The following is a 23,216-nucleotide window of genomic DNA, read 5'->3' as shown; positions in this document are numbered from 1 at the left end:
AGCCGACTTGCCAATGCCCACACGACGGTGATATCGTTCGTGCCAGCCTCGCCTCGAGCCGCCGGCTTCCTAGCCAGGCACAAACTCCACTCTCGTGCCCGAAGTAATGTCTCTGTTCTATATCGTCCAGTAGACGCTGCGCGTTCTTGCACGCTGCCATCGCCCTCTGCCGCTTCGGCATCTATGGGGCGTTCTATGCCAGGGGGTCTGGAGTGGCCACACCTTGGTGCTCCCACTGGTAGCAACCCGAGGCAAATGCAGGGAATCGGGCGTCCTATAAAGAGGTGCAAGGCACCGTATCTCGTTGTTCGATAGGTAGCAACCAGCTCGCATCTCCAAGTCCCGAGTCCCCTTCAACTTTTCGCTCTCGCCATGAAGCTCCAGATCGCTGCCAGCTTCCTCATCGGAGGCGCGGTTGCTATTCCAGGTTCGATCCCCTGCGCGTGCCCTGAGAAGACGGTCACCGTGACTGAGCCCTGCGCTGCCCCGTCCTTGTCTACTGCTTCCGCGGCGGAGCCGGCGACGACGACGACGTCCTCGTCGGCTTTCACTTCTGTGGTGGCGGAGACGGGGCCTTCCTCCTCTTCTATCCCTCCCGCGACATCTCTTTCGTCTTCTACTTCCTCTGTGATAGAGACATCAATGGCATCTGACTGGTCCTCTTCTTCTACTGCCGTGATAGGGACAGCCCCCAATCCCTCCTCATCTTCTGTCATTCATTCCACCGAGTCGAGCACCACGGTCTCCACGTCCTCGACACCCTCCAGCACTGGAGAATCCGAGGCGTGTACCAATAACGACGGTACTGAAACCCCCGCCATCCTGAAATATCCTAGCACTAACGCACGCTTTCAAACCAGATGGTATCTGGACCAGAGACAACTACAGCGAGAATGACGTTGGCGAATGGTACAACGACTGGTACAAGGACAACATCGAGGGCGATGACCAGATCGACGAGACCTTCGCCGCATACTGGGGCCTGGGTCCCAGCTTCTCCTGCGACATCCTCAACCAGTGTGATGCCCCCCAGTGCAGTGCGCTACGGCGCCCCGACCAGGCCTACGACTATGAGAACGCAGCCATGTTCCTGGCATCCATGTCCAACTTCAACGCTGTATGCTGGGTCCACCCCCTGGCCTTTTTTACCTTCTTTTCCTGACTTGCTCCTGCCTTTCTAGCATTACAGCAAGATCTACGAGAACCTGGACGGTGCGAAGATTGATTTTGGGGCCATCGAGGCTGTCCTCCAGCAGACTTTCTACCCGGGGGTTACCAAGGCCGATATGGCCACGATCCAGGGATTGAGCGGTGGGCAGGCCGCCATTGTAAGTAACGAGAAAGGAACAAGAAGAAAGAGAATTCTCATGGAAATACTGATTCGGCTTTAGGGTATTGCGTCTGCGTGGAGTGGCCCCGCAGCGCCTCTCGTCAACACATTCAAGGAGATCTACGGCGGCGTGTCGAGGGGAATCAGTGCCTTCCTGAAGGCGAGCGATAAGAGCGCTCAGAACATGGCCAGTCTCGAGGAGAACTTCACAGGGAAGATGGACGAGATCCGAAAGACCTTTGCAGAAATCCACGACAACGTGATCAAATGGGGGGTGCACAACTTCACCATGATCGACACCATCTTCGAGGGCGGTACCTATGTTGATGACCGTGAGATTGCCATCTTGCACGATGTCAGCAACGAGGATCTCCGCGACTATATTCGCGAGCAATTGTTCGCTATGATTATCAACGATGCGTGGCTCAAGCAGGGTGCCTATATCCTGTCGCGCCCCATGGACGAGGCGGATTGTGAGCTACCCTCCCCCCTTTTCCTTGTCTTTCTTGTCTTCGGGACTAGCTAACAGCTGTCAAAAAAACAAAAGGCAAAGAGTATAGCGTATCTCGCTTCGAAGCTATGCCCGACCATCTCTGCTACGACAACCGCATCTACTGGCTCTACAAGTACGTCCACCACCCAACACATATGAACTCCTCTCCAGACCGCTGATAATGCACAAAAGGTACCTTGGATCAAGCTTTTCCGCGACAAGCGGTCTCGATCCCCTTCCAGGATCCAAGGAAGACCTCGAGAAGCACGTCGGTATCACCACGCAGGACGCCATGCTGTCCGCCATCGAGGCGTACAACGACGGTGGTTACAAGTACGAGTCGGCTGACGACACCGACCATCTCTTCGACGGCGACATCCAGGAGAAGATTGACATGAAGAGCCGCGTCAAGGGCTTCTGGAGCTTCCCCATCTGCGATATCGAGACCTCCGACGAGTTCGAGAAGACCGGCCTTCAGGATGACCCAACTTCTGTCTACTGGTCGACTGTCGACCATAACCGCCCTGCCCATAGCAAGGGCTCGGATGGTATCCAGTCAGTAAACCCCTGCAATTCTCTTACCAATATAACTTCTCTTTTGCGGTTCCTGCGCTAACCAAACCTCAAGAATGTGCCTCTGCGCGACTGCCAAAGACCGCCAGGGCGTCTCTATCAAGGAGCTCGAGAGCCCCGGTGACGGCTCGTTCAGGGCTATCCTCGACGCCCCCGAGCACCAGTCATGCAACTTGAAGGAGAAGCTTACCTTCAGGTAGATTGCCGTAGTCTCTGTACTACTACCCCTAGATGTGTTTTGCCCCTAGATGTGTTTTGATTAGGACGGCATAGGATTATCTCGCTTCAGTCGCTCGTTTTCCTCCTTTGGACCGGTGAATACTAGACAATGTCGATGTATTATTATTAATCTATATACTGCATTGGTTGACGCATTAGAATGAAATCAATAGATATATATATTAATTGAAGTTTCTTCATTCATTCTTCATCCTCATCAAATGGCCAATTCCAATCATCCGCCAGCGCAACCGCCTTCCCCTCTCCTCGCCATCACCTTTGATATAGAGCTAGAAGTAGACGAACACCTTGCGGACCGTCATTTTCGTGCCCTCACCTGAGGCGTACCAGGATATTCTAGACCGTATAAGAAAGACAGTTCCAGTTGCTGTAGATTCCAGTGATGCTGCCTCCTGGCTCGTGGAGCAGACATGCCGTCAGCATGAACAATATTTGAGATCGACGAAGCAGAGGGTTCCCAAGTAAGGGGCCAAGACTCGATTCCCAAGTGTCTGGAATGTTGCTGTCTCATTCAATAGCATGAATTGGATAGCCAGAAACCTATCTGTCTTACCCCACAAGATCCCATGGCAAGAAATAATCCAGCGCAGCGATTTTCCTCAGTCGGACTTCTGCCCCTTGCATACTTTGGGCATGCAGATCACTGCTCGGCCCCAGCCAAGAAATCGTATGAGGCAGTTCGTCGCGCTCGCTTGTAGTTACATGCTGCCACGGTTACATCTGTACTCTTTATAGAACGCATGGTGGCACGCCTGACCCCCGGGGATATACTCCGGACCGTAGATCGCGGTGTGCTGGTCAGAGACCAGAGATATAAAAGACCTCTTCCTCAATTGACCCTGTTTTCTATCATTCGAAACACAACCTCCCGAGAATCAAAGCTTCATTACATTCTACCTATTTTTGTTCATTACCATGAAGTACCTCTATCTCCTCGCTGCCTTTGCCGCTCTGGCATTTGCTTCAGCGGAACCCGCTGGTGCGGTAAGAGACGCCCTCAGAAGGGGACATTATTCTTTGATGTTAATCCATTTATCAGAAGTGCGAAACTGTTAGCTCCGGGGAGTCCTGCCCAAGCGAGTAAGCAATCTAGAGTGCCCAGTATACCTCTCTTTATATATCTGACTCGGTCGCAGCAAACCCTACGCATGCAACCTCCAGGGCTTCCATTATTGCTGTGTAGGTATCCTCCCTTGACTGAGAGTTACCAGAAACTAATCCTACGGTGTAATTGACAGGACATGAAGTGTTAAATGGACAGCAACAGCCTGACCCTCCTACTACGAGGAGTACTATATGATCTAGGGCCGCATGAAGGTCTCTCTTAACTATCGAACATTCCTTTCATGAGGCTTTATGGAGACGGGGGATCTGTTTTGCGAAAATATATTTAGGAATACAATCGTTATACAGAGAGCTATTCGTGTTGCGCTGGCCAATGTCCTGTGTACCACAAAGTATATAACGCCATCGTAACCTCCTTCATACATATAAATGTCCCTTGCTCGGCTCGCACACATCATCCGATGTAAAAGTACAATGATAAAAGCCTTGTTCCACAGCCCCAACTCCACTAAGAGCACCCCCATTATCAAGAGGCAACTGGTGTGAATATTCGCTTCCACCGCCCCCGCCGGGGTCTATATCCCCCCTGATACGGTTGGAGAATGTCATTGGCGTCGGGTCCGAGTATGCACCCGCGACCTCACCCCACTGTACTGGTTTAAGCGCGTGGTTAGTACCGTCGGTACTTGATGTTGTTGGGTGACATGCAGCACTAATCGCCGCGCTATGCTGTCCTGCAATTGGCATGTGTGATTTGAAGCGACGCAGACCCATCAACATTGAAATAACAAATAGCGAGCCACCGACGGCAATAGCAAAAATGATAGCAACTGGCGAGTGGCCGACGGTTATGGTCTGGCCATAAGGACTCACTTTGCCGTCTGTGTCATATGGAATGACTTCTACAAAGAAGAAGCTTTGCGACACCAGCCAATGCAGGACTGCGGAGAGAATCAGGAGCGGGACGCTGTACTTGTATGGGAGTGAGAGGTAGTAGGTAGACCGCTGGGCGCCGCCTTGTGGCCAGGAGACTCGCAAGGCCTTGCGAACTCGGCCGTAGTTGTTGTATTCAACGGCACCGAGCATGACTGTCAACAGCGCATTCAGCAGGAAGTAGGCGACTGAGACGAGCAGTTGCGGCAAGTTAGCGAGCAGAACCATGGAGAATATCGCGGACGTTCCGCTCTGATCGTGAAAGTTTCCTAGGGTTGTTGATGGACTTGCTTCGCCCAGGGTGGTGTCCCAGATGGTCCTCGAGCCAGCGGATTTGTAATAGTCCAGCATTCCAAGTCGGAGAAGGTAGGCGGCTGGAATCATAATGCAGGCGAATCTGGGATGTTAGTATACCGACCAGATCACTGGGCGGAGAGGCACCTACATGGTAATGGTGAACACCCATCGTCCTGTACTCACGGCTTGGAACCACCACTTCCGAGAAGGGAGTTGGAGTGGGAGTCTCAAGTCTGGGATATCTGTAGCCCCGTCCTTGGGCCGTTCTTTTGGCTTCCTGTGCCAGCCCTGGCTGCCTTTATTGATCAATGACTTGGACAGGAGGCAGCAACCCTCTGTTGCAGGATCTGGCCGAGTAAGGTAGGATGCAATTGCATCTCCAATAGTCATGAAAACATCGTCCCTGCTATCAGACGCGGTGAACAGGGCGCAGATCAGTTTTATGACATTACACCCAATCACAATTAGACATATTGGAGGGCTGAACACCAGCTGGCAGCTCTCCTCCATTGGAACAGTCAGACAGTGCTCGACAGGGTAGGTTTCCGGCAGTTTGCTAGGCCTCATTCCATGTGTCTGGCAATAGGCAGTATGCCCAAAGACCGTCACATTGCCGGGAAAGGAGGCATTGACCCAGTTCGATGGATTGTCCAGTTCCGCCTGCAGCTCCTTTTCGTACAAATCTTGGTCTAGAATCTCATTCAGGCGTATGGTATCCGGCGTACTATCAGGGAAATCGGGTGTGCCGAAATAGATCTGCCCAGAGACGTTGTGGAAGCCATACTGAGTAGGGACCTCCATCTGGATGGTCGGGGTTGACCACTTCAGTGGCTGGATGGTCCATTCATCTCCTTTTAGCATCTTACTTGCAGTATCCTTGCTGCAGTAAGAGCCGCCGCCACACATCCATGTATAGGCGCTGCCGTCGCCGCCGCCAGGTTCCAAGGCATTTCCACCCAGCATAAACACCACAGGCTCGCCCTCTGGCAGTGCCTTTTCGGTAACCAGGACAACCAGTCTCTGGCCGGATACATAGTCCTGCGCAAAGGTGTCGATACACTCTTTATTAGAGAGTGTTTTCAGATCTGACCGGCCGAGCTCGGCATTGAGTGTTGCTACATCCATACCGATAAGCTCGGTGCAGTTGTTCCAGTCTTCTGTCCCATTGCCCTTCATTGGGCCACCACTCCCTAGCACGACGCTGTATTCTGTCGGTCCAAATGCGAAGAAGATGGCTGAGTTGTATATCATATGGACGGGCAGCGATGTCGCCAGCAAGAGCCACCCAAGCAACTGCCGTTTCCCCCGTTGCCTTCGAAGCAAATCCCAGATATTGGGCACCCCAATCGACACGGATCTCCGTTGGCTGTGGGCCTCGTCGACTTGAGCACGCGATGGGGATGCAAGACACTGCATACAGTAGTTGCTCGCACCAAGCATGGCCGTGCTTAAAATATTAATAACAAGGTGCAGCCCTGTTGTCCAGTTCTTTGAACGGTCACAGCTGCCTGTGTAGATTGCTGCGAAGGAGAAATCGTCTTGACCATTCCTTGAATACGCAATCCCGGCCGCGATAATCGTTAGGAGGATATTAATGGAGAGCACAGTGCCCATAACCCAGGAACAGAACACAATGCCCTTGGTCCATGAGCGACTATGCGGTGAGCTTGCACCTGGATTCTCATGTTCTGTCTTGGGTGAGCTGTCGGACAGCCATGTCGTGAATGTTAGGGTCGAGACCAAGCTGCGTTTCTGCGCTGGACTCTCTTCGCGGGCGAACATGACTGCGTCGCGATTGAGGGTGAGAATACCCTACAGCCACCGCGTAGAATCCACATGAAGAGAGAAACTGCTCGAGTCGCAGACAGGGGACAGGATTATTTTTCAGGGTCTGAAGCTGACATCTTGGCAACAGCTAATCGTGTGTGATGTGGAACTGGACAGGGCTGTGCTAAGGATCGTCGCCAATACGAGGCATTGTTTGGCCCATCTTCAACTGCCAAGATCGTGGAATGCAAAATGACATCAGAAGGACGAGGGCGCAGCATGTATCTGAATATAGAAATGCAACGAGAAAGACATCCCCTGATATGTTCTACTCGCCAAGACCATGAGAATCAACACATCACTATGCCCAATATTGAATCGGATGTACGCAACGAGGAGTCTGCTAGACTCGAGGGGGGCAAGGTAGTTTTTACTTAAGAAAGTTTCTCTGTCTACTATATAATTGTTCCTGCTATTAGTGCCCAGCATACCTTATATCAGTAGTACTATCAGTCCATCTAATCAGGATTTATACAGGTCTACTTCTACTATACCTTACCACTCGAGGCTGCTGCTTTTAAGTAATTTTACACCTTCCAGATACGCTCACCGGGCTGTCGCCCTTTTACAAGATAAAGAGAGAGAACCTGACTGTATTAGATCACGTTGGCTATGTTCCAGTCTCATCATATAGTAACTGCTGCAGCTTAGAGAAAATCCAGTGACGACATATCTGATAATGGTAAAGACGGGACAAGAGAAAATCCATTCCCGAGCCAAGTATCATCATCGAAGTAGCCATCCGTGTCAGGATTAGTGAATAGACTGCTAATCGTGTCTGTTGAATCCCGGCTTGTCTTTGCTTCCATATAACGAGCTGCAACGTCATATAGAGGCTTGAAGATACGCAGCTGCCGATTACAGCTGGAATAACGCGGCGATGCTGCCAAAGACTGTAGGCCGTCAACCACTCCCTTCAAGCGGCGCAGGTCCGACGCGTCAGCAGTATCAACAGCATTGCAAACCAGGATCGTGAGCGGGATGAATGGCGCTAGGAGGAGAATCTGATTGATCCATTCGTGAAGACCAGTCGGCCATTCTGCTGAGTCTGAAAGTAGGGCAATGCTGGCTTCGCTCTCTTCAAGAGCTACTCGTGCAGCGGTGATATATTGCGTACATGGTGACATACCCGAAGAACTATCTGTTGGGATTCCTCGGTATATGGACGCCAAGGTTGAGTATTCGATAGCTCTGTTGGCGTGTATCATGAACCGTGAAAGATTGAGATTTAGAGTATGGCTACTCCACTGCTCTGGTCGATTCTGAGAATGGTGGTTAGTTCCGTATTCCTGGTTCTATTGGGAGCAAGAAGGTTGTTTAGATACTTACGTAGTATCCGGTTCGCGCGGCCATCATCTGCTCCAGCTCAGAAGCCAGCGCCCTGGTACGAGACACCCGAACGGAGCTCGGTTGTGTCAACGCAGTCGGACTATACAGGCCATCGTGCAAGCGGCCGTAGAGGCTGGCGACATCGATCCAGTCAGGCAGCCGGTTGTATGCTAGGGAGGTCATTTTGCGATCCAAAGTGAGTCGTGGGATGGTAATATCCTGGTCTCTAATAGTCGATGGCCTGCCGAGCCGTAGAGCCACGGCTTTCTCCAGGGCGTACACAGCCCAGAAAAGACACATCTTTCGCTGCACGGCGTTTTCTTGCTCTGATTCCATGGCGTGGCTACTATGCAATCCCAAGGCCAGGCACATAAGTGACGCTCTTGAAATAAAAGTCCACGCTGTAGACACCTTTCCCCGGTGCAGGCAATGAAGACACTGTATGTTGGAAAGCGGAAATTAATACTGAATGCATTTCTACTAAGAGGAAAAACGTACCGCCATGTACAAGGCACAGATAGAGTCAATATTGGTATCGATGTGGAAGGAAAGGCTCGACAGAATTGTTTCGAGGCTGTCTCTGCACGTTGCAGCTTGCACATCGTAGTCATGTCTGAGTGCCGCGTCATCGGCACAGATCGAGATTTGGGTGAAGAGCGAGTAGAGAACGTAGTGGACTATGATCAGCTCCGTATCGCTGATCGGACCGGGTGTGCAGGCCCTGATCACGTACTGAGTGAAGTCTCCCAGAGATCCAAATTCGAATGGCCAGTAGATCTCGCCCGGTGAGCTATCTAGGATACTTATCAGAACGAGTGCAATATAGCCTGGGAAACCAGACGCACCTTGAGTGATCCTAAGGCATGCCATGATTTTATCCAAGGAAGGGATAGGCAGATCCCTGAGACTCGGACCAGAAGGCAGCGCCGTCGGAAATGAACGGCACCGGTCCATCACCTTGTTTTGCTCCTGTTGGTCATTTATTGTGCTCAGTAAAGTACTCAACACCGAAGTTATATCGTCGACGGCCCTGGCATATGGGTCATTCATCACAGCGGTTTCAAGAGCCCTTACTGCGCGAATGACATGGGCAAACAATGCGGGCTCAATCCCTTCCACTGGCGCGAGGCCTTCGGGGGATGCCTGACGACTGCCAAATTGGAGCGATGGATATAATGGTGCCCGTAATCTAGTCGGGGCCATAAGGCTGCTATCACCATGATGGCGCTCATCTCTAATTTGCCCTATGATTCCGCAGAGATCCTCAATTCTGTTCGAAATATGCTCAAGCCTCCGTTCACTGATGATCCATTAATGAGTAGACAGATATACTTGAGGGAATAACTCACTATGCACTCGAGATCAGGACCCGTTGCCGCTTTTCTTTGGCTTTGTGAGCCAGCTTGAATGTACACTGTGCCTGCGCCTTGGTACAATGTGAGCACGGATGAACGCGATTACACTTGGTCTATTACGCCAGTTTAAAAGTCAGTAGACGCCTTGGATACACCCCAAGGGAACAATCTTTGCTGATCGCACCTTTCGCTGACGGCAGCGATCACACTGCAGCACGTCAGCATCTCATTCACATATAGGAAACGTTCGCATACTGCCACTCTCTCCTTCGCCACAACCTCATGCTCGTCTACTCCATTCCACTGGGAATCCAGGTCACCTTCTTCCCCTGCTTGGCCAGTGGGTCCGTAATCGGTGGCTGCAGTCCTGAATGACATCACAACGGTATCTAGAGACGCCCTCGATGCGAGTTGGGCAGGCAAATTGCAGGCCGGATAGTGGAACTGTCAGGAAGTGCAAGTCCGGACTCTTTGAACGCGCTCCCCGACGAGGTTGTCGAAAGGAATATTAACAGATTTGCGGGTTGGATGAAATCTCGAGCCTTCGGACATCGGGGCGCCAAGAGTGCGCAGTCCGTACGGTGGAGAAAGCGCTTTATATACTTGACGATTACCTACATATCTCTTGTTCCGTTCCTCCTGCTCTGGGACACGTTGTTATTGCATATCCTATACTCCACCATGAAGCATCGCGGCGTCGTCTACGATGTCGGCCTCAATTTTAATGGCACTGGATTCTCCGTCGAGCCATTCGATACCGCCCTCGTCAAATACGATATGGAAACAATCGCCCACAAGCTGCATGCCAACGCCGTCCGGATTGAAGGAGAGGAGATAGCTCGGCTGGAGACTGCCACACGGTCAGCGCACTCGATGGGCCTAAAGGTGTTTTTCAATCCGTGGAAGATGAATGCAACTGTCGAGGAGACCCGCGCATACTTCGAAGAGGCCGCAAAAACTGCACAAAAACTACGCAACGAGGGTATTGATTTGGTCTTTATCGCTGGGTGCGAATACACGATCTTCGGTAAAGGTGTCTTCCCTGGAGATTGTTTCAATGACCGTGTAAAGTTTCTCGCCCCGCAATTTCCCAGCGGCCACAAGATCGAGGATATCCCCCAGGCGCTGCGTGACAAGTCTATCGAATTGAATAAGGTGTTGTCGTCTTTTGTAAAGGTGATCCGTTCCCAGTTTGGAGGACAGATCACATATTCAGCTGGCTCCTGGGAAGTCGTGGACTGGGATATCTTTGACATCGTCGGTATAGACTATTATCGCCGAGGGGAGACCGCGGAGATGTATGTGTCGTGTCTCGACCGTTACCGGATTGGAAAGCCTCTCGCCGTTCTAGAAGTCGGCTGCTGCGCCTACGAGGGAGCAGCAGAGCGCGGAGACGGTGGGTTTGTACTGTTGAAAGGTACGAATCCAGACGGCACCGGCATCTTCGAGAACGACATTGTCCCGACTCGGAGCGAGAAGGAACAGGCCGATTACGTCGGGACGCAGCTTGAGCTTCTTCACAATGCAGGAGTTAATGGGGCCTTCATATTCCTGTTTTCGTTCCCTTGTATGCCGACAGGAAAAGGGGCAAAGGATCTAGACATGATGTGTTTCTCGCTGGTAAAGACCTTTCCTCAGCAGGACTCAAGATCTAAGGATATGCCTCCATGGGAACCGAAGGAGGCTTTCCATCGCGTCGCTGAAGTCTTTCGCTCTATGGAGCAGGAGGGATAATTGCAACTAGAACAGATGGTGGATTCATAGCCAATTGGGTAGGACAAACAATACACGTGGAATATGGAAAGTCGCAATATCCAAGCAACACTCATTTATACGCGAGCTCCTATATCGGTGCAGATCGTTGTTATACGACACTGCTGCGAATAACCCAGAATATAACTCAATACAGAGAATCTTTGGCAGGAGTAAAACAAATACAGATATTTACACTTCTTACTGCGGGTCATGTCCACCCGCATATAATCCTCGCCCGTGAAACCCTGAATACCGTCCAGATTGGCATCTGTCACCTGTTTTCGCATCAATCAGGGTGCAAACTGATCGGCACCCAGATGGAAGATTGAATGGATCCCAGAGCCTTACGACGGGGTGAGTAATGCGGCTCCATACCTTACTTAACTATGGGTCTGCGGAAGACATCTTCCGCTGTTCGACTGCCATCATGAGTGAAGAACGAAGGAGGCAGAACTTGTGATGACAAACACAAGTATTTATTGTTAATTCACTTGGGATAAAGTTAGTGAGTTGCCGCCTTTGACGTAATTTGGTTCAGTTATGCATCCACCACCAAGCGGAATATATCTTCCTGGCATGTCCCCACAGCGAAGTTGCAATTATTCAGACAACAAGATACCATATGTGCTTTACTGCAGGCATGCTGCGGCGCAATTAATCAGCCGATGCTGCCAATATGTGGCCGTAACTGGTATCCATAGTTTATCAGCACTCCAAGGCGAGCAGGTTCAAAGTGTATAAGGAAAGCTATACTCGAACGCTTCTCGTCCCACCCATCAAAGGATTTACCATCATCATAGCTTTATTTTCAGTTACAAGTTCAACATTTGTTCTGCTGTTGCTGCCATGTCTTCCGTCAAAGTTGCCGTCGCTGGAGGAAGTGGTGCCGTGGGAATCCCAGTGATAAAAGAGCTGCTTGCTGCTGGATTCCTCGTCACAGTCTTGCGCCGAATCGGAAGTGACAGTTCCTCCAATCTCCCAGAGAGCTCAGGCCTGAGCATTCGCGAAGTCGACTACGAGTCCATTGCCTCGCTCACGGGTGCTCTCCAAGGCCACACGGTTGTTGTTGCATGCTTCGGTGTCTCAGCCCCGATTGGAAGTCAAGATGTTCTAATCGACGCCTCCATCGCTGCTGGGGTGACTCGTTTCTTCCCAGCGGAATTTGGCACCGATACGCAGAACGAGAAATGCATCAGGCTGCCCGTGTTTGCCAACAAGATTCACACGCTGAATTACCTAAAGGAAAAAGCCGCTACGAATCCGAGCTTCACCTACACCGCTGTCTGTCCGGGATTCTTCATTGACTGGGGCTTGGAGGGAGGGTTCCTCGTCAACCCGAAAGCACACAGCGCCACCGTATATGACGATGGTGAACGTCTATTCAGTGTGACAACATTGAAAACCACCGCCAAGGCTGTCGTGGGCATTATCAATCGTTTGGAGGAGACCAAAAACCGGCACGTCTACATCCAAGATGCCTTGGTTTCCCAGATCAAACTCATTGCCATTGCCAAAAAGCTCGACGGGAGAGATTGGGACATCACCCCCATCAAGTCGTCCTCTGCAGAGTTCGACGCTTACGCAGAGCTCAAGAAGGAGAATCCGGATGCCCAAAAAAGCCTATTTCCACTACTTAACCTCTCTATCCTTGGCGAGGGTTACGGGGGCGACTTTTCGGCTCATCTAGACAATAAACTCCTCGGCATTGAGGGTTTCAGTGACAACGAGCTTGAACATTTGGTCAGGAAGTACCTTTAGATTAAGAAGATGGAATGATCCTGTTTGACTTTGGTATGGCTTTTGTAAAACCCAATAAACGTACATTGGCATGGCCTAGTTATAGCATGTTCTTAGAAGAGGGTGAATTCTGCTAGATGTCCCCTAGCTAATAAGGCTCCTGATGGCTGTCACAGCATGGCTTACTGTAGAGTAACAAATATCATAGCAAAATTCCTGTGGCACGTACCTTGTCGGCATGTTGCAAGCGATTTCAACATACTTCATTCCAAGTACGTAACATAAAGCATAAATATACAGTTGGATTACAAACTTGGAGTAGTCTGGCTAATTGGATATCCTCTTATTAATGATACTGTACACTACTAACAAGTGACGATTTAATTGCTGAAATTAACTGATATTTGTTAAGTATGATTAAATATGTTACGGGAAAGATTTGTCTAGCCAACAATATTACCACTTCCCAGCATCAGCCAGAATGACATCCGACGCCTTCTCAGAAATCATATAAATCGGCAGGGCAATATAGTACCCAGGGATCTTCGGGAAGACACTGGCATCAACAACCCTAAGTCCATCGACGCCTCGAACCCGGAAATCTCCATCCAAAACAGCCATCTCATCACCATCATCACCAATCGGCGCCGTACAGCACGCATGATGCCCCCAGGCCTCTTTCTTGATAAACTCCTTCATCTCTTTCTCATTTGTAACATTATCACGTCCAGGCCAGGATTCAGTGAAATCCCCATCCAGCGGGACAACGTTATCAAAGATCTCCCTCGAGAACTCCATCGCCTCGTACACAGCCTGGAGATCCTTCTCATCCGCGCCATCAGTGGTGACACCCTCGTCAAACGAGCGGAAGGTGATAACCGGCATATCCCTGGGATCCGTGGAACGCAACTCAACAGTGCCCGCGTTATTGCGCGAGCGAGACTTAAGCACAATCCACGCCCAGTGCTGCGCATCGGAAAGACACTCTTGCGGGAATCCAGGATAATACCCCATGAAGTTCCCAGGAGCACCAGAGATAAGCAGATCGGGCTCGTCGTGTTCCGCGACAGACGACTTCTTGATAACAGCAATGGCGATCCCGTTGGTCATGTACGTGCCCTTGAAGCCGACACCGTTCTTCCAGTCCTCGTAGCAGGGGTCGGGCAGTTCCTCGAGGAACGTGCATTTCGTGGTGAGGACGAAGTCTGTCGGGGATTTGCCGATGAGGGTTGCTTCGTAGCGGTCCTGCATGTTCTTGCCGACGCCGGGGAGGTCGACGATGGTGTCGATGTTGTGCTTTTCCAGTTCGGATTTGGCGCCGATGCCGCTGAGTTTGAGGAGTTGGGGCGTGTTGAATGTTCCAGCGGCGAGAATGACTTCCTTGGATGCGTAGACCTTTCCGGGGGTTCCGCCTGATGCAGAGCCGGAGCGAGGGTCTGCGCGGTAGAGGCTCTTGCCTTGGAGGTAGTCGACGCCGATGGCACGGGGGGTGGCGCCGGATGTATCGAAGATGACATTGGTGACGAGGGTTGTGAGCTGGAGATCGAGCTTGTATCCTTCGTCGATGGTGTCGACAATGAAGTCCCTCGGACCGGTACGTTTGTATTCAGGGACCTTGACTGCCAGAGGAACTTGGAAGAGACCCTCGTCCTTATCCCTCCACGGGAAGCCAGTGTTGAGATCGCGGGTGAGAATGCCTGCCAGGCCGGTGACGGTGTTGAGGACTTTGCCAACGAGGTTCTGGCCCACGGCGGTGCCGGCGGCAATGACGAGGGAGAGGAGCTTGAGGTCTTCGACGACGAGGGTGAGCTGGGTGAGAGAGGTCTGCAGCCAGCCCCCGAAGCCGTGGTTGACGATGTCGCTGGGTGCGTAGCGGTTATCTTCGAGACGCTTGTAGTAGTTGCGCATGTTGTCTGCCTTCCAGGTCTCGTTGCCTGTGAGCGCGGCGAGGTCGTCCCAGTCGCGCTCGTAGGGGTAGATAGTACTGAACCGTAAGTATTGCTCACACGAAGCAGGATAGAGACTTACACCATAGCATTGTGCGTCGTGGACCCGCCAAGAGTACCAGCACGAGGATACAAGATGCCCAACGGTTCCGCGTTGTCAGGAGGGTTGGTCCCCCTGTACAGCTCGCCGTCTGAGGTGCGGTAAACCATCTTGCTGTCCTGCTCCTGCCGGGAGAGATCCTCGTAGTGATTCACGAAGTAGTCCCATCGCATGGGCTCGTAGTCAGTGGAGTGCAGCTGCATGGCCGGGATCTGCTGTGGCAAGGCATCACCCTGGTCATCGCCAGCGTCAATCAGCAGCACTTTGTGTCCGCCGCGTGCCAGACGGGCAGCGAGAGGGCCACCGCCAGCACCAGAGCCGACGACGATATAGTCATACTCGGCGCTGGAGTTGGCGTTGGAACTGCGATGGGTGTGCTGGTGTGCATGGGCTGCCAGGGCCGGATTCCATAGCAGGCTGGACAGCAAGGAGACGACGCTCAACTCCTTGACCAGCATTGTGGCTCAAACAATAGAAATGCAATATAGACAAGAACAATAAACGAATGACAAAAGGCTGATTACGAGCACAACGGCTTGGAAAGGAATAGAAATGAACTGGTCTCCAACAAGGCTGGGCGGTTATATGATTATCATACTACGGTATTATAGCCTCCAGTATACGCCGTCCCCCTGGCCATCGTCCTCATTACCTCCTGAGTTCTGACTACGCTGCATAGAGTCATGCTCCCCGGAGAAAGCTCGCGACGAAGCCGTCCACAATTCGGCAGGTCAGTCCGCATTCGCAAGCCCACATCGGAACTTGCAGTTCGCACCGGCACGCTGGGATGAAGGATGCAGCCAGTGTAGCAGAACAATATAGCCAAGGCGCCAGGCCTCCCATCTATGTCCCGAATAGGCAATAGTTAGAGTGTGCGGGGCTTCGGCCCAACAGCTCTTAGTCCGCCCTGAAATGAGGCCAAAGTTAGCGTCCCCAGCTGTGGGACTGGGCACCAGTTTAGCCACTCAAGCTCTTCAAGCTCTGGCTAGGCCTTGGCTACTGCGCCGCAGACCCTCCAGTCCCTCGAGTCCAGGATGCTTTTGCTGACATCGTTACTGAGCAGGGACCGCGCCTGTGAGAATCCTGCAGAACTCAATTCCAGCCCATCTACCCACTATTACGGGATGGACGATGATCTCCATTGTTGGGAGGAAGTGCAGAAAGCAAATTTAACTGCAGAAACCAGGTTTAACCGGTATGAAGACGAACCTCTCCAACGGGCGTTGCGCCGGCTATGTCCAGAGACTCTATACTCCACAGCACCTGCGTGGTTATCTTGCTCCTGGATAACGCCACGGCCGTGGCAATATTGCAGAAAGCCAGTCTCAACGATCTCCATCATGATTGCGGACCCGCAACGTAAATTCGTAATGGATACGAGAACAATGCCCTTGTGCTCGTTACTTGCAGAGACTTTGGACTCTAAAACGCCTCCGTGCCAATATTACCTGACCAACAAAACTCCTTGGAACAATCTTGCAGAAGCCAAGCCAATTCCCCTTACGGACCACAACGCGTGGGACGACGAGCTCCATTCCTCCTAACTATTACTATAGGAAATAATACAGTTCAACAAACAGACACTAGCAAGGCTGATTTCCACCCAGTACAATCTATAAAGAAATAAACTATCTAGAACCGCGGGTTGTGCTCGTGCTCGTTGTTATACGTGCTCGAGCTTCCGTTGCCGTTTGCCATATCCACCAGCGGCACAAAGTGATCGTCCCCGTGTTTCAGTGCATTGCGGGAGCCTGTCCCAGTAGACTTTGTCCGGCGCCCCTGGGACGTGCCTGTTTGCGTATCCCCAAAGGCACAAGGCCAGAGACGGCGGAACAAGGACCGCAGAGCAGGGAGACAGGCGCAGATCACGCCGACATGGACTTCAATGGTGCTCCAGTAGCCCACTTTCACGTAGTCCCCTATTTACGGTCAGGCGGGGCTGGTCTGGACAGGTGGGACCGGGGAACTCAGGGAACTGAACTTACAGGTGAGGTTTTGGGTGTTGGCGAAGACGATCAGCGCGTCAAGACGGATGACGCTTATCAGGGTGACGCTATCCCATTACTGTTAGCATCCCTGGCTGTTTCTGCAGCCGGTATTCAGGGCTAGGAGGGACTCACAAGATTCCGAGAGAGAACATGCACATGACGAATGCCTTCTTCCTCCAGGATAAATTGAGCATGTAGAGTTCTCGTAGAGGCAATGCCATGACGATAACATCGAGAATGATGTTGAAGATTGCCGAACACCATACCTGCCCGTTGACATTGTTGCATTTAAACTCATGCTCCTCATCCCAGCGCAGCCAGGCGCCTTGGACTGGTTTACACTGGAAGATGGTGATTATGTTGAACACGAAGATGTAGGAAACGTTGAGACCGATTGCCACAAATATAAGTCTCCTGATCTCGCGGCGGGGAAAGACACGCAGGTAGAAGCAGAGAATCGATATCTTCGTCAGTCCGACTGAGGTGAGGTAAAGTATTTCATCCCAGAAGTAAACCTGGGCCTTATTAGTATTGCCCCTGCAGGTGTGATGGATTGGCGTACGTAGAGAATGTGAGTGACCTTGTCAAATGGCACCGTCCACATATCAAGGCCAAGCCCATCGTCCGCCACTAAGGATCATATCAGATCGGAGTCCACGAAGGATGAGGAATGCTGAGTTACTCACAGACCCAAGATAATGCTGATAGCGGAATAACGCAGCACTGTACATGTCAGTATAGCCCTATAACCGTCGCAACGCAGACAGAAGTACCATCGTCAACACCATAGCCCAGTCATCCCAGCCAATCTGCCCTCCGCAACAGGGGAGCCTGGCGATAATGCGCAAACAGAACACCAGGAATGCTATTCCTACGCCCGCAAGACCGGTTATCGAGACCAGCTTGGTGCGGTCGCGGACCGGCATATCGCACATCGTATAGGTGACATTTTTCGTCGCTGGCTAGTCAGATTCGCACCTTACAAGTGCATTAGGGTGAGGATCTCACTTAGAGACTGCCTAATAGTGCAAGAACCCGCCACGCAGGTCTCAACGTCTGCAGTGAAGCCCGGGTCTGTACAGAGACAGGTCTGGTTTGTCGCGCCGCATGGGGATGCAGGGATTGCCTTGATGAAACATTCCAACTGACACTCGTTAGCTCCATCTCCTTAATATACGACTCCAACGTACAGCACATGGGGGCAAAGCCTTGGCTAAATCCTCCATACTGGCTGCCCAAGCCGTGGCACAGACGGCCAGCAGGGCCACAATCGACCACAATCGCATTGTAAAGGATAGAAGAACAAGGACACAAAGAAATCAAAGGAATGAAGGAGCGACAGGAACAACACGAACAACAAGAGGAAATAGGACGAGGGAGTGAATGAATAAAGTTGGTGAGACGCTTTGCTAGGTCGAGAACCCGGCAGGTATAACCACGCATCCTTGGACATGAAGCTCTGACCGAATCGATCCTCTAGGCCAAGCAGCAAATCAATAACGATAGGCGTTAAGCCTTGCCACGAGCAGTTCCCGTCCATGGCCTTGGGGTGCTACCAAGCTGCATTGGGTAGGTGAAAAGTTCTCCTGTTCATTCAGCGGCAGTTGGGCCATGCCGCGATAGACGGCCTCGTTGACCCAGTTGCCCTAACCAGGGCTAAATTCAAACTGGATAGGGGCGAGTCATGCATTCTGCAGGGATAAAGGTTGCGCTTTGTTATTGCGATCTGCAGGCATGCCGCTCCTACCCCAGATCAGGACCTGTCGACACGAGCCACATCTGCTGTCGGACACTTACCGAACGGCCGTCGCTGTCTCGTCCGCTATGGAGCGGCCTGACGCTCCACTGTCCCCACTGAAGAATAACCGGCCCTGTTGACGGCTTCAAACCTTGGTTCACACGGCGGGAGACGGACGACGGAGGCTCGGATGCCCCAATTTGCGAGCAAGTCGTGAATCAGACCGCCTGAGTCTCTTCAAAAAAGGGTACCTTTGTCCCAGGGCCCAATTCTGTTTCCGCCTGTGAGGCGCACGGAATTATTAACTGCGCTGATCAGCGTGTTCGCATGGTGCCTAGGGTTATCTTGAACCCCCTGCCCGTTCTTTCCCTTATATCGGTGCCCGTTGATTACTGAAACAGCGCATCTCATTCGTTCCAACTCTTCTTGGAACTGTTCCTTCGTTCGTTCACTTTCAAGTCTCTCCTTAACGCCATGAAAGTGTGGTCTCTCGTTCTGTTCGCGGCCTGCGCAGCCAGTTTCCCTTCTTTTGAGCATGGACATGGCCACCAAAGACTTCATGAGAAGACTCTGCAAAACCTTCCAGCTGAGGTTGTGGCACAGCTGAGGGAGCAGCACCATGACAAACGGCTGTTTAGCTCTTTGGACACGCCCGTTGACAGTATGAGCATTGAGCCCCTTCTGTGACCCAACCATAACTGACCAAATAACTAACCAAATAGTCACCGGGGAGCATGCTTTCCATCCCCCCGACTACGACAACGGCGACCAGCGTGGTCCTTGTCCCGGGCTCAATGCTCTTGCGAACCACGGCTATATCCCGCGGAGTGGTGTTGTTTCGGTAGGCCTGCCCAACGATTATTCGATCGGGGCATTTACTAACTGTCGCAGTTCACCGGAGTCGTCGGTGCCATCAACAAGGGTATGCTGGACGAACTATCATCAAGACCAAGCTAACTAGTGCAGTGTACGGAATGGGCGTTGACCTCGCCTTGATCCTCGCCACCATGGGCCTCGTCTGGGTCGGCAATCCTCTGTCCATCAACCCTGGCTTTTCCATCGGTGGGCGTGATACCGGCGTCAACAACATCTTGAATAATGGACTGGGGCTACTCGGTATGCAGCCGCATTCTTCGCCCACATAACACCATTAACCCCCTCGGCAGGCGAACCACAGGGCTTAACAGGCTCGCACAACTTCATCGAGTCAGACTCCTCCAATACGCGCGACGACATCTACGTGACCGGCGACGCCGCGACGATGAACATGACCCTCTTCCGCGAATGGTACGCAATGGCCGACGAGAACGGAACCTTCTCTTTGGACACGATGGCCAAACGAGCCTCGATACGATTCGAGCAGACCAAAGCTACGAACCCTGAATTCTACTACGGACCTGTTACTGGGTTCCTTGCTCGCAATGCTGGATTTCTGTTTGCAGGCAGGCTGTTCAGGAACCACTCTACGGAGCAGCCGGATGGTGTCTTGAGTATGCCCCTCGTCTAATCTTCTGCCGATAGCCACTGATGATGTATCTAGCCAAGGAAATCGTGCGCAACCTCTTCGCCGTCTACGGAGATGAAGACAACCTTGAATATCGAAGAGGCTGGGAGCGCCTCCCTGAAAACTGGTACAGGAGGCCCACAGACTGGGGTCTTCTGAACCTCAACGCCGACCTCCTCGACTGGACCATGAAGTATCCCGAGCTGTCAAGGTGCGTTAAATACCATATCCACACCTATAAAAACTATACTAACAGCACTAGCATCGGTGGAAATACCGGCACCGTCAACAGTTTCACCGGCCTCGACTTGTCCGACCTCACCGGCGGCGTACTTAACGCCACGACCCTCCTCGAGGGAAACAACCTGCTCTGTTTCGTATTTGAGATCCTCAAGTTCGCCAGTCCCAACATCCTATCCGGCCTTTACCAGACTCTCGCGGTCCCTCTAGACTTCATCACTAAGGCTCTGGAGATCCCGCTGCTCGATCTGGCTTGTCCTGCATTCAAGGATATGCAAGTTGGTGGGAAGCCGGCGTGGGAGGCTATCCAGGATTTGTTCCCTGGTGCGGCCAAGAGCACGAGTATTCTATAGGGGTGATGTTTTTGTGCTGCTCGTATTGTATGATGTGATAATATTCTGTTCTATTCCCGGGCTATGTATATGATGAGCCCGTATTTATGATCAGGGGTCGTGTATTGGGCGGTTAGGTCACTTAATTAATTTATCATCTCGAATAATTATTCTCCTTTAAACCAAGTAGGATATAACACGACGTTGTAGCGAAACAAGAAATTGTCCTTCGTTGTTAATTCTATCGAAATACCATTCAACCAAAACCCCTAGTAATTAGTGGTAATCAGCTGTCTTCCTATTTCGCGTTATATGCCACCAAATCTAAACGGTCTTGGCGGAAATATATATATGTGCACGCTGTGTGCAAAGAAGTGGAGCACCGAGAACTACCAATATCTATAACATAAAGGCTTGAATAAAACCCATCACTATAATTTATATTTAATCTTACATCCTTGCCATATATCTATTTCGGGGGTTGCACCAATGGCCGTAAAAATGAGAAGATGGGCGGCAAACACTGTCGCTAACTAAATGCGCTCTACATGCGCAGGAGATGGTATACTGCAAAGCATTTCAGGATACATCCCACATAGCCGATGTTCAGAATATTCTAGTAGGCGCATGCACTCCACTCGGTGTTTGCTGCTGCATCTGCCTGTTCGCGTTACAAATTCAGGTAGAGCGATCTGGCCAATGGGAGCTCCGGATTGCCGGGCCGGGCGGAAGCGGGGAGATCGCTGCATTTGTCAGCCAACGTCATACCACAATTTTCATTCAATTAATTTATATTCAATTGATATTCAGTTGCTGTTCAACATTCTATACAGGTTCAGAAGCACACCTACAGGAACCGTATCTCAGCCCGTTTGTACATCTCGCACCTTTTGTAGCCATAATGACGACCGGCGTGTTCAAATACATCGACCCGGCTTCTTACGACCCCCACGCCACAGAGCCGTTCAAGAAGCCCTGGGGCAAGGTCGATGGACCGGGTTCATCGTACACCCTGATCGACAAGACGCGCTCAGTTGACAACATCCGGGGACGAGAGAGCGAGTTTTCAACCGACAACAGCGGGTTTGCCGTGTACAACAGCCCAAGCAAGGAAAACAACTTCAACGATGCATCCTGGGTGACCACAAACTACTACGCCCAGGTCGAGGAACTCCTGCGAGAAAAACTACCCGGCATCAAGAAAGTAGTTCTCTTTGACCACACTATTCGACGGCGAGAGAAATCCTCTCCCCGCGCTCCGGTCCAACTAGTCCACGTCGACCAGACGCCATGGGCCGCCGAGCAACGAGTGCGTCGCCATTTACCATCAGACGAAGTCGATGAGCTATTAAAAGGCCGATACCAGATCATCAACGTCTGGCGCCCAATCGACAACCCCGCATCAGACTTCCCCCTGGCCGTAATCGACTGGCGCAGCATGGCCGAATCGGACTTCGTCAAGGTGGACCTGCTATACCCCAAGGACGCGACCACCGGGCCAGGCGGCGAGAAGCTGCAGGCACCTGACTCGTCCAGCTCAACAGAGGGCTACGAGGCCAAGGGCGAGACATACTCAATTGCCCCGAACGAGGGCCACCGCTTCTACTACCAGAAGGATATGACGCCGAATGAGGCCATGTTTATCAAGTGCTTTGACTCGAGGAGCCAGACTATGACGGGGACTACGGGAATTGCGCATGGGGCTGGACATACGGCATTTTTCGATCCCCAGACGCCGGAGGATGCGCCGCCGAGACAGAGTATTGAAGTTAGGTGTTTGGTGTTTTATGAGTAGATCCATTCAATGTCTCTCAAAATGGGGAAAGGGATCATTCCATAGCGTCGAGTAAAATTTGCCATGTAGTAAGATTGTGTGTTCATGAAACCGCTCTACTACAATAAAGGATATTGCATTGTGCTCCTCCCTCTCTTGATTAGAAGGTGTTGACTCCTTACGAGGAAGGCACAACCCATGGAGTCGGTCGTCGTTTTCCTCTTGACTCAGAGACCCATCGTACCTTCCCAGTACATCCCACCTTCGTAGGGCAAGAGCAACCAGCAGATGACTTTCCTATCCGAGACAGCACTTTCGGCGAACTCAGACTTCGGCGAAGTTGCAGGGAATGACAACAGCCCTGGATACCAAACAGAGGAAGTATCCCCGCTCTTACATCAAGGTATGCAAACCCCCATGGGGATGGCCAGTCCTATTAATAGGGGTCGTCCCGTCAGTGAAGACCGGCATAGAGACCGGCCTGTATTGCGTATGCCAATCATGAGTCAAACGCGGGAGACTGCTAGCTGGAAGGTGAGACTGCAAAACCTCTTGTCCTCCTGCAGGGTGGCTCGCAAAAAACCCTCTAGTGGTTCACCAGACTCTACTTCCATTCCTGATTCTGAGTATGTGCAGGCCTCCGTCCATACGGGGGCCTCA

The 23,216-nt window shown here is 51.7% G+C and overlaps 9 protein-coding genes across 9 annotated transcripts; 5 read left to right on the top strand and 4 right to left on the bottom strand.

The window, feature by feature from the left end:
* Nucleotides 1-372: 372 nt before the first annotated feature.
* On the top strand, nucleotides 373-2,596 carry APUU_80979A (uncharacterized protein; the record flags this gene model as incomplete). The annotated part of the gene is made up of 7 exons (XM_041697319.1): nucleotides 373-802; nucleotides 861-1,117; nucleotides 1,182-1,328; nucleotides 1,392-1,803; nucleotides 1,878-1,956; nucleotides 2,016-2,378; nucleotides 2,452-2,596. 7 exons carry the CDS (start codon nucleotides 373-375, stop codon nucleotides 2,594-2,596), a joined length of 1,833 nt encoding a protein of 610 aa, XP_041562862.1.
* A 1,522-nt stretch (nucleotides 2,597-4,118) lies between these two features.
* On the bottom strand, nucleotides 4,119-6,713 carry APUU_80978S (uncharacterized protein; the record flags this gene model as incomplete). The annotated part of the gene is made up of 2 exons (XM_041697318.1): nucleotides 4,119-5,031; nucleotides 5,080-6,713. The coding sequence occupies 2 exons, from the start codon at nucleotides 6,711-6,713 to the stop codon at nucleotides 4,119-4,121; spliced, it is 2,547 nt and encodes an 848-aa protein (XP_041562861.1).
* Nucleotides 6,714-7,405: 692 nt separating this feature from the next.
* APUU_80977S (Zn(II)2Cys6 transcription factor) lies at nucleotides 7,406-9,820 on the bottom strand (the record flags this gene model as incomplete). Its single annotated transcript, XM_041697317.1, has 6 exons — nucleotides 7,406-8,020; nucleotides 8,088-8,525; nucleotides 8,586-9,387; nucleotides 9,437-9,555; nucleotides 9,627-9,650; nucleotides 9,698-9,820. 6 exons carry the CDS (start codon nucleotides 9,818-9,820, stop codon nucleotides 7,406-7,408), a joined length of 2,121 nt encoding a protein of 706 aa, XP_041562860.1.
* A 303-nt stretch (nucleotides 9,821-10,123) lies between these two features.
* On the top strand, nucleotides 10,124-11,176 carry APUU_80976A (uncharacterized protein; the record flags this gene model as incomplete). Its single annotated transcript, XM_041697316.1, has 1 exon — nucleotides 10,124-11,176. The coding sequence occupies one exon, from the start codon at nucleotides 10,124-10,126 to the stop codon at nucleotides 11,174-11,176; it is 1,053 nt and encodes a 350-aa protein (XP_041562859.1).
* Nucleotides 11,177-12,043: 867 nt separating this feature from the next.
* APUU_80975A (aromatic alcohol reductase) lies at nucleotides 12,044-12,955 on the top strand (the record flags this gene model as incomplete). The annotated part of the gene is made up of 1 exon (XM_041697315.1): nucleotides 12,044-12,955. The coding sequence occupies one exon, from the start codon at nucleotides 12,044-12,046 to the stop codon at nucleotides 12,953-12,955; it is 912 nt and encodes a 303-aa protein (XP_041562858.1).
* A 435-nt stretch (nucleotides 12,956-13,390) lies between these two features.
* Nucleotides 13,391-15,438, bottom strand: APUU_80974S (GMC family oxidoreductase; the record flags this gene model as incomplete). The annotated part of the gene is made up of 2 exons (XM_041697314.1): nucleotides 13,391-14,918; nucleotides 14,963-15,438. 2 exons carry the CDS (start codon nucleotides 15,436-15,438, stop codon nucleotides 13,391-13,393), a joined length of 2,004 nt encoding a protein of 667 aa, XP_041562857.1.
* A 1,174-nt stretch (nucleotides 15,439-16,612) lies between these two features.
* On the bottom strand, nucleotides 16,613-17,903 carry APUU_80973S (uncharacterized protein; the record flags this gene model as incomplete). The annotated part of the gene is made up of 6 exons (XM_041697313.1): nucleotides 16,613-16,899; nucleotides 16,966-17,033; nucleotides 17,101-17,483; nucleotides 17,531-17,598; nucleotides 17,655-17,691; nucleotides 17,742-17,903. 6 exons carry the CDS (start codon nucleotides 17,901-17,903, stop codon nucleotides 16,613-16,615), a joined length of 1,005 nt encoding a protein of 334 aa, XP_041562856.1.
* A 1,277-nt stretch (nucleotides 17,904-19,180) lies between these two features.
* On the top strand, nucleotides 19,181-20,803 carry APUU_80972A (peroxidase family protein; the record flags this gene model as incomplete). Its single annotated transcript, XM_041697311.1, has 7 exons — nucleotides 19,181-19,367; nucleotides 19,429-19,547; nucleotides 19,598-19,628; nucleotides 19,673-19,822; nucleotides 19,873-20,196; nucleotides 20,247-20,421; nucleotides 20,473-20,803. 7 exons carry the CDS (start codon nucleotides 19,181-19,183, stop codon nucleotides 20,801-20,803), a joined length of 1,317 nt encoding a protein of 438 aa, XP_041562855.1.
* Nucleotides 20,804-21,683: 880 nt separating this feature from the next.
* Nucleotides 21,684-22,577, top strand: APUU_80971A (uncharacterized protein; the record flags this gene model as incomplete). Its single annotated transcript, XM_041697310.1, has 1 exon — nucleotides 21,684-22,577. The coding sequence occupies one exon, from the start codon at nucleotides 21,684-21,686 to the stop codon at nucleotides 22,575-22,577; it is 894 nt and encodes a 297-aa protein (XP_041562854.1).
* Nucleotides 22,578-23,216: the final 639 nt, after the last annotated feature.

The sequence above is a fragment of the Aspergillus puulaauensis genome, chromosome 8 (assembly GCF_016861865.1).
Source record: "Aspergillus puulaauensis MK2 DNA, chromosome 8, nearly complete sequence".
Classification (NCBI taxonomy): Eukaryota; Fungi; Ascomycota; class Eurotiomycetes; order Eurotiales; family Aspergillaceae; genus Aspergillus; species Aspergillus puulaauensis.
This window is presented reverse-complemented; position numbering and strand designations above follow the sequence as displayed.